We start from the raw sequence: 11,462 nt of genomic DNA on the forward strand, positions 1-11,462 counted from the left end.
TTTCTTCTTTTTTTTTAAAGATTGTTTTTTTGACCTTTTCGAACTTTATTTCTAAATAGAGACAGCTGAAGAGTGACAGGAATGTGGGGTGAGAGAGATGTGGAATGACATGTGGGAAAGAGCCACAGGTTGGATTCAAACACTGGGCTTCTGCAGCAAGGACTAAGCCTTCACACATGGGGCTGCTCTACCAACTGAGCTAAACACCACCCCAGGTGTCAGCATAATTCACACATCCAGGCTTCATAACTTACTATCTTAGTGGCCACCCTGTGGCCACCCTCTAAGGGGGATTTTGCTCTGCCTGTATACTATTATGAGTGAATTAGGCCTGATTAAGGACTGCTTATAGTCCTGCAGGCCCAAGTTCAAGGTCTTTACACAAATTTTAAGAGAGCCTCTGCTTCCATTTTGGCTCAGCAGATCTTTTTTGAGGGTTTCCATTTCTCCGACACCGTTATTGTTTCTGGGGAAGGCTAAGTTTGATTCTGAAATATAATGGAGTATATAAAGTGTCCATTGGTATGCTCCAATATATTCTGCAACACACTTGATATACAGTCGTCCCTCGCTATAACGTGGTTCACTTTTTGCGGACTCGCTGTTTCGCAGATTTTTTTCGTGTAATTTTGCATGTTTTTTTTTTACAGTGTACTGTACAGTATGAACGCGCATTGTGTTCTGCGTCCTAAATTGGCTAAGGGAGAACCGCACGTGTTCTGCGTCCTGATTAACTAAGGGAGTACTGTACAAAATGCGTGTAAAAAGGTGTATAAAAGTGTGTGGTTAGGGGTTTTACGGCCTTAAAACATGTATAATAATTGTAAAATGTACTTCGCGGATTTCGTTTATTGCGGGTTATTTTTAGAACGTATCCCCCGCGATAAACGAGGGACCACTGTATACACATCCTTAACTACTTAAAGCACACTATGTAGTACAAAATATAGCCTTGCGTCACCCTCGATGTAATTGTAACACAGAGTCTGGTATTTCTGAAACATTAGCTCTGTGATAAAATGGAACAGGACCTTTTCTCTTGGAAACACACAAACTGTGTTCACTTTTTGACAAAGCTGTTTTCCATGTGTTATAGACTGTACATAAGCTTGTGAGATCTACTGTATGTATCCGCACAAGCGCCAACCTCCATGGCTGGGAAATGAAACCAATGTGGAAGTGCTAAAAACTGTAATTCCTCTAGCGTCCACTTGAGACTGGCTACAGAACATTTCCACCTCCATAAGTACCCATGTTCAAATGTCCAACTTCACAGCAGACATAAACATGTTTACAGCCTGGTACAAAAAACACTTTTGGTCTCTGTAGCTATTCTGTTCCTGACAACTTACTGAGGGTGAATTTATATACAACTCACCTTTTCACATGATATTAAAGCATGGTTGCTTTGATTGACAGGTAGGTGCCATTACAGATGGCTTGTTTGAGCACCAAGGTGTCATTCAGCACGCCTCAGGTTCGCTGATGATCCACGTCTTTGCTGATCTTTGGCTAGCTGAGAGGTGAAAGAGACAGTACATGGTGGCAGCCAAACTGCATGTTTTGGCTCTTAATAGTGTTTCAGAAACCGATGGGTGACATAAACTGTCACTGATTCAGCATAGAGTGCCCCCTAGTCTAATTGGACAGCAGGACCCCCAGTGGATAAATAAAAGATAGCAGTGCATTCCACTGAAATTAATGACTTCTTTGTAATTTTTCACACTTTGAGAAGTCATGCAGTGTGCTGAATTGACTGTTTCGCGCCATACATTTTACATCCATTGTTCTGCTCTCATTGAAAGAAAGCCCTTGTTGGCACGACATGATCTTATATGAATTATTTATAAGTTGACATAAAATCAGTCAACTTGAAATGTCTTGTACCCTACTCTACAGTTAAAACCGAATAACTTCCACAGATTCCCTAAAATATAATGAATCATTTATTAAGAATATTATAAGAAAAAAAATTATGTAAGGAGTGTTTTGAACAACAAAATGTACTCCTGTTGATTACTGAAGTTTCCAAAGCAAAGATGCAAAGCTATTCATGTCATTTTGACGATGTCATTAATCATAGTCAGTGAATATCCGATACAGAAGACAATAATGGTGTGGAAACAAACCAAATCATACCTCTCATTGTATTTACTTTACTGTTTATATGTCTTCAGTATAACTGCAGTGTTGGGACTCATTGAGATGTGTAGTTGCACATTCTCTTGGCTTCTCCCTCATTTCATTTCATCCCGCCTCAGCCTGTTGTCCTGTCCAAAGCTTCTCCTGAAAGTGGAACACATTTGCTTGCCAGTTGGATGCAGCACTTACACGATAGATTGTCAGCGCCTGGGTGAAACTAAAGAGGAAACACTGCGCTGCCTCATTATTGCTGATTATGCCAATTTACTGCCCTCAGACCGACGCCATGAAGTTTTGTTGCGTAGGCTGAAAGCAGACACCGATTTCCTTTTTTCCCCGGGATCACTGGTGTGTAGCCTGCTCTTCATTGAGGTGGGGAGCGGGATGGGGTGCTTCCTTGTTGTGTCACGTGACTGCAGATAGCTAGCCTACAGGTCAGTAAGGGACGCACCATGGGACACAACGGAGGAGAATCAATGCGCGCGCTGCCCTGAGCAAATAGTAAATATTCGAATATTCATTTTTACGTTCGAATATACATATTTTTATCATATTCGAATAATATTCGAAATTCGAATATTAGTTTACCAGTCCTACTATGTAGTACAAAATATAGCCTTGCGTCACCCTCGATGTAATTTGTAACACAGAGTCTGGTATTTTCTGAAACATTAGCTCTGTGAATAAATAGGAACAGGACCTTTTCTCTTGGAAACACACAAACTGTGTTCACTTTTTGACAAAGCTGTTTTCCATGTGTCTATAGACTGTACATAAGCTTGTGAGATCTACTGTATGTATCCAGCACAAGCGCCAACCTCCATGGCTGGGAAATGAAACCAATGTGGAAGTGCTAAAAACTGTAATTCCTCTAGCGTCCACTTGAGACTGGCTACAGAACATTTCCACCTCCATAAGTACCCATGTTCAAATGTCCAACTTCACAGCAGACATAAACATGTTTACAGCCTGGTACAAAAAACACTTTTGGTCTCTGTAGCTAATTTCTCTGTTCCTGACAACTGTACTGAGGGTGAATTTATATACAACTCACCTGTTCACATGATATTAAAGCATGGTTGCTTTGATTGACAGGTAGGTGCCATTACAGATGGCTTGTTTGAGCACCAAGGTGTCATTCAGCACGCCTCAGGTTCGCTGATGATCCACGTCTTTGCTGATCTTTGGACTAGCTGAGAGGTGAAAGAGACAGTACATGGTGGCAGCCAACACTGCATGTTTTGAGCTTCTAAATAGTGTTTCAGAAACCGATGGGTGACATAAACTGTCACTGATTCAGCATAGAGTGCCCCCTAGTCTAATTAGGACAGCAGGACCCCCAGTGGATAAATAAAGAATAGCAGTGCATTCCACTGAAATTAATGACTTCTTTGTAATTTTTCACACTTTGAGAAGTCATGCAGTGTGCTGAATTGAATGCTTTCGCGCCATACATTTTACATCCATTGTTCTGCTCTCATTGAAAGAAAGCCCTTGTTGGCACGACATGATCTTATATGACTTATTTATAAAGTTGACTTATAAATCAGTCAACTTGAAATGTCTTGTACCCTACTCTACAGTTAAAACCAGAATAACTTCCACAGATTCCCTAAAATATTAATGAATCATTTATTAAGAATTATTAAGAAAAAAAATTATGTAAGGAGTGTTTTGAACAACAAAATGTACTCCTGTTGATTACTGAAGTTTCCAAAGCAAAGATGCAAAGCTATTCATGTCATTTTGACGATGTCATTAATGTCATAGTCAGGATGAATATCCGATACAGAAGACAATAATGGTGTGGAAACAAACCAAATCATACCTCTCATTGTATTTCCACTTTACTGTTTTATATGTCTTCAGTATAACTGCAGTGTGGGGGACTCATTGAGATGTGTAGTTGCACATTCTCTTGGCTTCTCCCCTCATTTCATTTCATCCCGCCTCAGCCTGTATGTCCTGTCCAAAGCTTCTCCTAGAAAGTGGAACACATTTGCTTGCCAGTTGGATGCAGCACTTACACGATAGATTGTCAGCGCCTGGGTGAAACTAAGAGGAAACACTGCGCTGCCTCATTATTTGCTGATTATGCCAATTTACTGCCCTCAGACCAGACGCCATGAAGTTGTTGTTGCGTAGGCTGAAAGCAGGACACCGATTTCCTGTTTGCAACCTGAACAGTAGAGACAATGAAATGACTGAGATTTATTCCATGCCTGACTTTGTTACAAAATATGATCTGTGTGTACTTTCAGCATCAGATATTCTGTAACAGGTCAGTAGAAACATTAGTTCTTAAAGGATAAGGCTGACACTGTGTGACATGTACCCACAATGTAGTTTATTTGAACTTAGTCCCACATACACCCTCCTGTAGTACCAAGTACTCACTAGAGCACCAAATGTGGATTCATCCACAGCCGTCCCTGTGCACTCCTGTTAGTAACTGTTAGTAACTACAGCTGTGTGAAACAGTGACCAGCTGTGTTAGGAAATTAGCTGCCATTTTTAAAAAATGAAAAATTGTTGACAGATGTTTGTCTTCAGCAGGAAGTGTCGTTGGTGACTTAAATGAAATACACACAGCACATATTTCTCATCAGCAAAAGCTTAAATATACCATTGTTAAATATACCAGACTCAAATTCAACAGAACTTCCACACACTGACAGTACAAAGAATGGACAACACATAAGTCAAGTCACCCATAGGTTTTGATGCTGATAATACGTGGTGCTGGCTAGACCAGTGGAAGACCTGAGGCAGGCCAAATGACGCCTTGGTGTTAAAACTAAATACCTGTAACGACACCGACCTGTCAATCAAAGCAGCCATGCTGTTAATTTTGCACAACTTTAAACCTTAATATCATTTGAACAGATGAGTATTATAAAAAATCACCCTCAGTACAAGTTGTTGAGACCAAAAGTGTTTTTTATACCAGGCTGTAAACATGTTTATTTGGACATTTGAACATGGGGACTTATCGAGGTTGGAATGTTCTGTAGCCAGCCTCAAGTGGACGTTTGAGGAACTGCAGTTTTTAGCAATTCCGCATTGGTTTCATTTCCTTCATGCCTTGTTCCACGTCTGTTGTAGCCATCTTAGTTGTTTATAAAAATATCTCAACATCCAATAAGGGTGTGTCCCTTTTAGAGTCATCGCAACAAACCTGCCTCACATTAGATCACAACAGTTGTGATCGGCTGATCGGATCCAAGTCAGGTTGAAATCTACTTGAGGGACGAGACCAAACACATCAGTTAGAGTTCGTCATTTAGAAATTTGGACTCGACTTTTTGCATGATGTTTTTATTAAAAAAGCAAAAACTAATTATTTATATGAAAAAGCTTTTATTTTCCTCCTGAGAACTGAGTTAATATTCCAGGAATCTCTGCTTACTCATAGAGGTCAAATGATTACCTCCTAATCATTTCATTTATCTTTCATATATATTTATTTTTTCTGGTCCACAACCATTAATTTATTTTATTCTACCCCCTCCGCATTTGTGTGCCATGTACTCTCCTGACATTTTGTTGTTGCTGTTGCCCCACTTTCCCCGGGTCGAGTTAATCTCTCATGGTCACTCTTAAAACCAGAAGCATGTAGTTCCCTGTGACACAGACCATACTTGTACGTGATGTTTTTTCACTTCTCTCTGATTCACAGGCATTTTTCCAGGGCAAGCTGAAAATCACAGGAAACATGGGACTGGCCATGAAGCTTCAGAACCTGCAGCTTCAACCGGGCAAGGCCAAGCTGTAAGATGCAACATCTGAGCTTAGCTGTAACTACACCTCTCAACACTGAATGGAATTAACCATGAAGAATTTAACAGCAAATGTGGTTTCAGATAAATGTTAAAGTTCCTCATCACTGGACTGAACCACTTTTTGTACTAATGACCTCACTGAGCGACCAGGGGATTAGTCAGCAACCTGCCAAGCTAACTGGAGGATAAGAATAGATGGACAGATAATTAATTCTCAAGATAATCCTTTCAGTACACCGGGGTAGAGACAGGTGCCCATACTTATTCACTTTATGTCCAGTTTTCAATAACCTTCCAAAGTTTGTCACTAATGAAATCTTTCTTTGTGTGTACTGGGTCTTGGAAATGTTTTGAGTAGAGCAGATTGATGTCATTTTCCACAATCATGGACACAACAGTCTAAGTGCCTCCTCGTCTCAGACTTGCAGTTTGCTCTATGGTTTTTAGCCAACAACATAGAACTCTTTTTCACTGTGGGCATCCGATGTTATACCAGGGGGGGTGTTATTTTCTGCAGTGCTATCATTACTGTATGAAGATTTCTACTAAATAAATTTGTCTTTGCTGGAACATTCATTGGGTGGTCTTGATGGATCTGTTTTTCTTAACATGTAATTGTGTTGTAATGTCATTGTCACACAGCCTTGACTAATTCCATCCGTTTAATGTTTCTAATCAATTTGAAGACATAAACAAAGATGCCATAACAGTTTATCGGTGAAATGGCACATAAAACTAGACCTAACAGCATGCTGGTTCTGTTCTTCTCTTTTTTAAGATGAAGGCTTCTTGACTTTTATGATGAAATGGCAATGGTGAGTTTATGGATGTTAGAATGGAAATATTGGCCAGATGTCCCAATATAAGCTTCAGTGTTTATTCAGTATGAAGGGTAGCCTTTAAACATGATTACATTCCTCCTGGCTCCACAAGATATTAATGCATATAAATGACTCCTTCTGTACAATTTAAGGGGTTCTGTTTGACTTTATACTAGTGTGACCTTCCACAATAATGGCCCTCTGTTCAGATGTGACAGTACTTGGATGTCACTGTCAAGCTGTCTTGGCCGTATGTTCCCGTTTTGGAGGACCGTGCACTTTTCCAGCTCTGCAGCGACCTGATTCCAGACTGCCACGCTGTAGTTTTTCCTTTGTAAATGGAGGAGCGTGGCTGAAAGACAAATCTGTTAACTAGCTCTGACCCAGATTCCACAGCAGCTTTGGCTTGGCTCTTGTAGTGTTCTTGGTCTTACTCTTTAGTCACACTGGGGTTATTTCATTGGTCAATATTGACTGTTCATCTATGCAAAAGATTTCATAACATCGTATGCATTCTGCTTTGCATCAAACATTTAATACTTAATGTGAAATGCATTTAAACTGAACTTAGTTGCAAAAGCTGAAAGAAATAAGTGTTGTTTTTTTTTCAATCATTATCTGTTAATGCCTTAAAAGGGGCACCTAACTTACAAAAAAGTGTTTTGTGGTTCTGTAGGACCCCTGGGTCATCTTGGCTTATCTGGGTCATCTTGGCTTGGAGACGGCAAATTATAACCTGTGATGTTACTGCCAATTTTAAAGACATACTGCAGGTGTTCAAGAGGAACGGAGCGTGTTGTGAAACATGCCATTACAGTCTGTTGCATTATGGGAAATGTAGGATCAGTCAGGATGTCTTTCTGACAGCTTTTGCAAAAATGTTCCTTTAACACGTCTCAACACAAACTTTAAAAAGTAGTTGCCAGTCTGGCAACCAAACCTCAGCTTTTGGAGGTTGAAAATATTGTTGATATCTTTAGTCACTGTGTTTTGAGACATCAAGATACATTTTAGTTTGACGTTAACATAATAAAAATGTGACATAGAAAAAAGTGTTTTTACAGTAACCAAACCAAATTAAATTGAATGCGAACGAACACTTCTCTGGCTTTCACAGAATATATTGAATTAGTGCTACAAATATTAAACATTTACTTATTTTGAGTGTTTTTTATGCCTCCATTTTCTAGATGTTTAAAAAGTGGTTATGCCAACCAAGGGCAAAGAATCGGTTGCTAATTTTCCAAAATGGTTGTGTTAGCAATTTGGTTACCATTACTGTTTAAAGCAAGTAACATATACATAAAATTACATTTATTCATTTATCTGATGCTTTTATCCAAAGTGACTTGCAAAAAGGGAAACAATCATGATACAGTGTAACAAGGAGATGTTAGTGCAGCAATAAGAACTACTTGCATAGAATCAAGGTCCAATTCTAAATGGGGATAGATTTAGCATGTCCATTTGTTGGTAGTGCTAGAACAGGAGGTACTCCCTGAAGAGGTTCCACCAACAAGAAACAACAGACGAGAAAAGCAGTGGGGTAACGTGACCTTTTTGGTTGATTGAAAACCAGGCAAGCCGTGAAAGCCTGATTCATTGGTGCAAAACACACATGTGAACATGTCATGGCTCCACATGCAGCTTCGGGCCTATTTGACGCCATGGTGCATCGACAAGTTACAGTCATGATGACAAACTGCAAGAAATGAGTGGTAACAGTGGTGTGTGTTTGTTCTCTTACTGCTGTTAGACGAGTCACAGCTGCCTCTGAGGCCTGGTGTGCTCTGCCCCATGGGCTACAAAGGGCTGGGGGGGCTTCTTTTAGATGTTGCAGTGATAGAGACCTGGGTCTTGGTGAGGCTCATCGGAAGGAGTCGCTTAGTGGATTGACTCAAGGAACAGATTTGCCCATTGCAGCATTAAAGTGCTGTGATGCTCTTGCACTAAGGCCCTAAAATATCTTCCATGATGTTCCTGCTCAGCCTGTTGTCACTGTGTGGCTCGAGGTCGTCCATTAATCAGATGATAAGTGGTTCGATCCAAGGACTCCTCCAGTCTGCAAAACAGCCAACCCAAGTGTCCTTGGGTTGGCTGTTTTTTGTTATGTAACATAGCAATGATTCAGCTTGTGTACAGGTCACTGTTGTCCTGGGAAATGATGACCTGATGCAAGATGTGTTGTTCTGTATACTTCCAAATCCAAGGGTTTGTTTGGAGCAAGCAGGAGATGAACTGGGTAGTTTAGAACAGTGTTAACCACCAAATAAACATCTCTCCATCGATGAAACGAAGCAAGAAAAACAAGATCGTCCTGCTTATAATATACTAGGCAAACTGCATGCAGAAAATGCTGCATGGTATAATAAATGTCACACTTCACAGGGTCATTTTGATGTTAAAAGAGCAGCAGCTGTGAAGTTTTATTGGACACTTTTTACATTACAAACACTCTGGGTGGAACTGGAAGCCTTGTTTCTTGATCCGCTTTTACACAAGAGAAGACAGCTGACCTTTAAAGAGCAGTGTTTAGTGGAACATAGTTTGTTCAGCAGACAGCTGTGTGGAATAAGATCAGGCGATATCGCAGCTGCAATAGATAGATCTGTAAACAAAACATTTTCAAACCGGAGCTGTCAGAATTTGTCCATGCTTCAACACAGCAGGGCCGCAGCGTAGGTGCTCATTTTTTAGAGGTCACAAGATTCTGCACTGATCTTTTGAAAGCATTTCCTAGAAATTGGTATTTTGTACTTGGTGTCTCCTTCAGCCTTTTATTTCACAAAGTCAGTCCCAGATTTACTCTTGTCTGGCAGCCTCTTACTTCTTTCCTCACAGCTTCCTCCATCGTCCTCTTCAGTCTCTTCGCCTCTGCCATAATAATCAAAAAGGCGGCCAATCCCATATTCATTGGCTGCTTTCCCAGCTTCAGATCTATCTCTGCTTGCCAGGAAGCCCAGCTAATGAACTGAGCCAACATAAGCTAACAGCAGCTACAATTGGTAGCACTGTCCGTCAAGAAACTCTGTGCAAAGAGGATAAGAAGGACAACCAAAAAGAGGAGATTTTCTCCAATCTTACCAAAGTCAGTGAAATAGTTGGTGCTGCTGTCAACCTATTGCAGGTGATCGTACCTGGAGCACAAAGTACAGGCGTACTGGGCACTAAGTGGGAATAACAGACACACAATTCACCTGATTACAAGTCAGTGTAGCATAGAGCAGAAGCAGAGCAGCAGAATGATATCAAATCTGTTATTTTATGGCAAAAAAGTTACATAATGTTGCTTTAATAGATCACATGATCCCAGCTGTTCTGTGCAGTGTCCTGGAGAATGACATGAAACATAAAACCTACAACCTGTTTCAAAACTGTTGTAGACTGAATCTGCTGGAAGGGTCATTGGTTTGAGAACGCTGTACATGAACATGTTCCACTGGAACAGTGGAAACTTATTAAAACATGTAGCACGGAGCAGAGCCCCTCTGAGGGGAAAACAGCCTGCCAAAAAGTATGATGAGTAATAACGAGAGCATGGGCCGGAGTGTGTTTTCCCCCATTTTGGAAGGGAATTCAAGGCTACAAACTGAGGTCTGTCTCTCTCTCAGCCTGAAAACAGCAGATCAGCAGTCATGTGATTTTTAAGTGAGACTCCCAAATCCCCATCAAACTCACTAACCGCAAGGGACTCAGTATCTTCCACCCTAGTCCAAGAGCATTCATCGCCATCTTCACTCTTGTCTACACTCAGGGCCTGCAGTTCCAGCACAAATAGCTTCAAGAGGCAGATTTATATTCTAGAAAAAAAAGCACTAGAAGTCACTTCTAGAAGATTCACTGCGACTGAGTAAGTCCAGATGCACTTGATAAAAACGATTTCAAGACTAGATAACTGCAGGAGACACTGCTGAGGGAACAGATTGTGTAGATGACCCTGAAGTGGTCGTAGTGAATCAATCAATTTATCTTTGTGTAAGAATAAATACAACTTTCACACCCTCCATTCTTATGTAGAGAGCATCCGGAGGTCATATCAATATAACATTTAGAATGTCTGTTATCTGTTTCTTGGTTGGATTTAGCTCATTTCTTGTGCAGTAATGTGTAATAACAAACCATCATGTCAGTTCATTAAAGAAATTTTCATTCACAGGGAAAAAAAAAAACTTTTCCAAGGCTGAAGGTTGTCAGTTCACTAGTTAGCTTTCACTTGATGTAGCACTCTTGATGTAAAGGATAGAGTGAGGGTGTTTACAATTGAAATGCTTGCATGTTCTTGCAGACACTGAGGTGAGAAGACTGGTACCACTCTCATGTCTCAGCCTCAAGTGGCTGTTCAAAGGCACTGTCCTATTACTATTTCACAGCCAGACTAGCTGTTTCTGTCTGTGTCCATGCTGTCTCCTGCCTGACCAGGCTATCTTTTAGTGAAGAGAAAATAATACTGATCTAACTCTGCATAAATGTGAATGTACTTCATTTTCCAAAATGTCTAAGAAAATTTGACTAAATAGCTAAAATATTTCAGCTTTGTAGGGCAATGTGGATGCCCTTGGTTTCTTGAGCCACTGCCCTCCACACAACAGCCAATATCAGCTGTGTTTGTGGAGATAAGAAGGCTTTAATAGTTACTCACGCACAGATGGTTGAAATGGTTTTTAATCAGAAGCAGAAGGTCAGAAATGAGGTGCATAAGAAAAAAATGAAAGAGAAA

The 11,462-nt window shown here is 40.4% G+C and overlaps 1 protein-coding gene across 1 annotated transcript in view; it reads left to right on the top strand.

The window, feature by feature from the left end:
- The window catches only part of scp2b (sterol carrier protein 2b), a 15,881-nt gene extending 9,381 nt beyond the window's left edge, over nucleotides 1-6,500 (top strand). Inside the window, exon 5 of the mRNA XM_010734382.3 lies at nucleotides 5,822-6,500. Coding sequence (XP_010732684.1) covers nucleotides 5,822-5,917 — 96 coding nt within the window. The 3' untranslated portion in view covers nucleotides 5,918-6,500. The remainder of the gene's footprint in view (nucleotides 1-5,821) is intronic.
- Nucleotides 6,501-11,462: the final 4,962 nt, after the last annotated feature.

The sequence above is a fragment of the Larimichthys crocea genome, chromosome XVII, assembly GCF_000972845.2.
Source record: "Larimichthys crocea isolate SSNF chromosome XVII, L_crocea_2.0, whole genome shotgun sequence".
Lineage (NCBI taxonomy): Eukaryota > Metazoa > Chordata > Actinopteri > Sciaenidae > Larimichthys > Larimichthys crocea.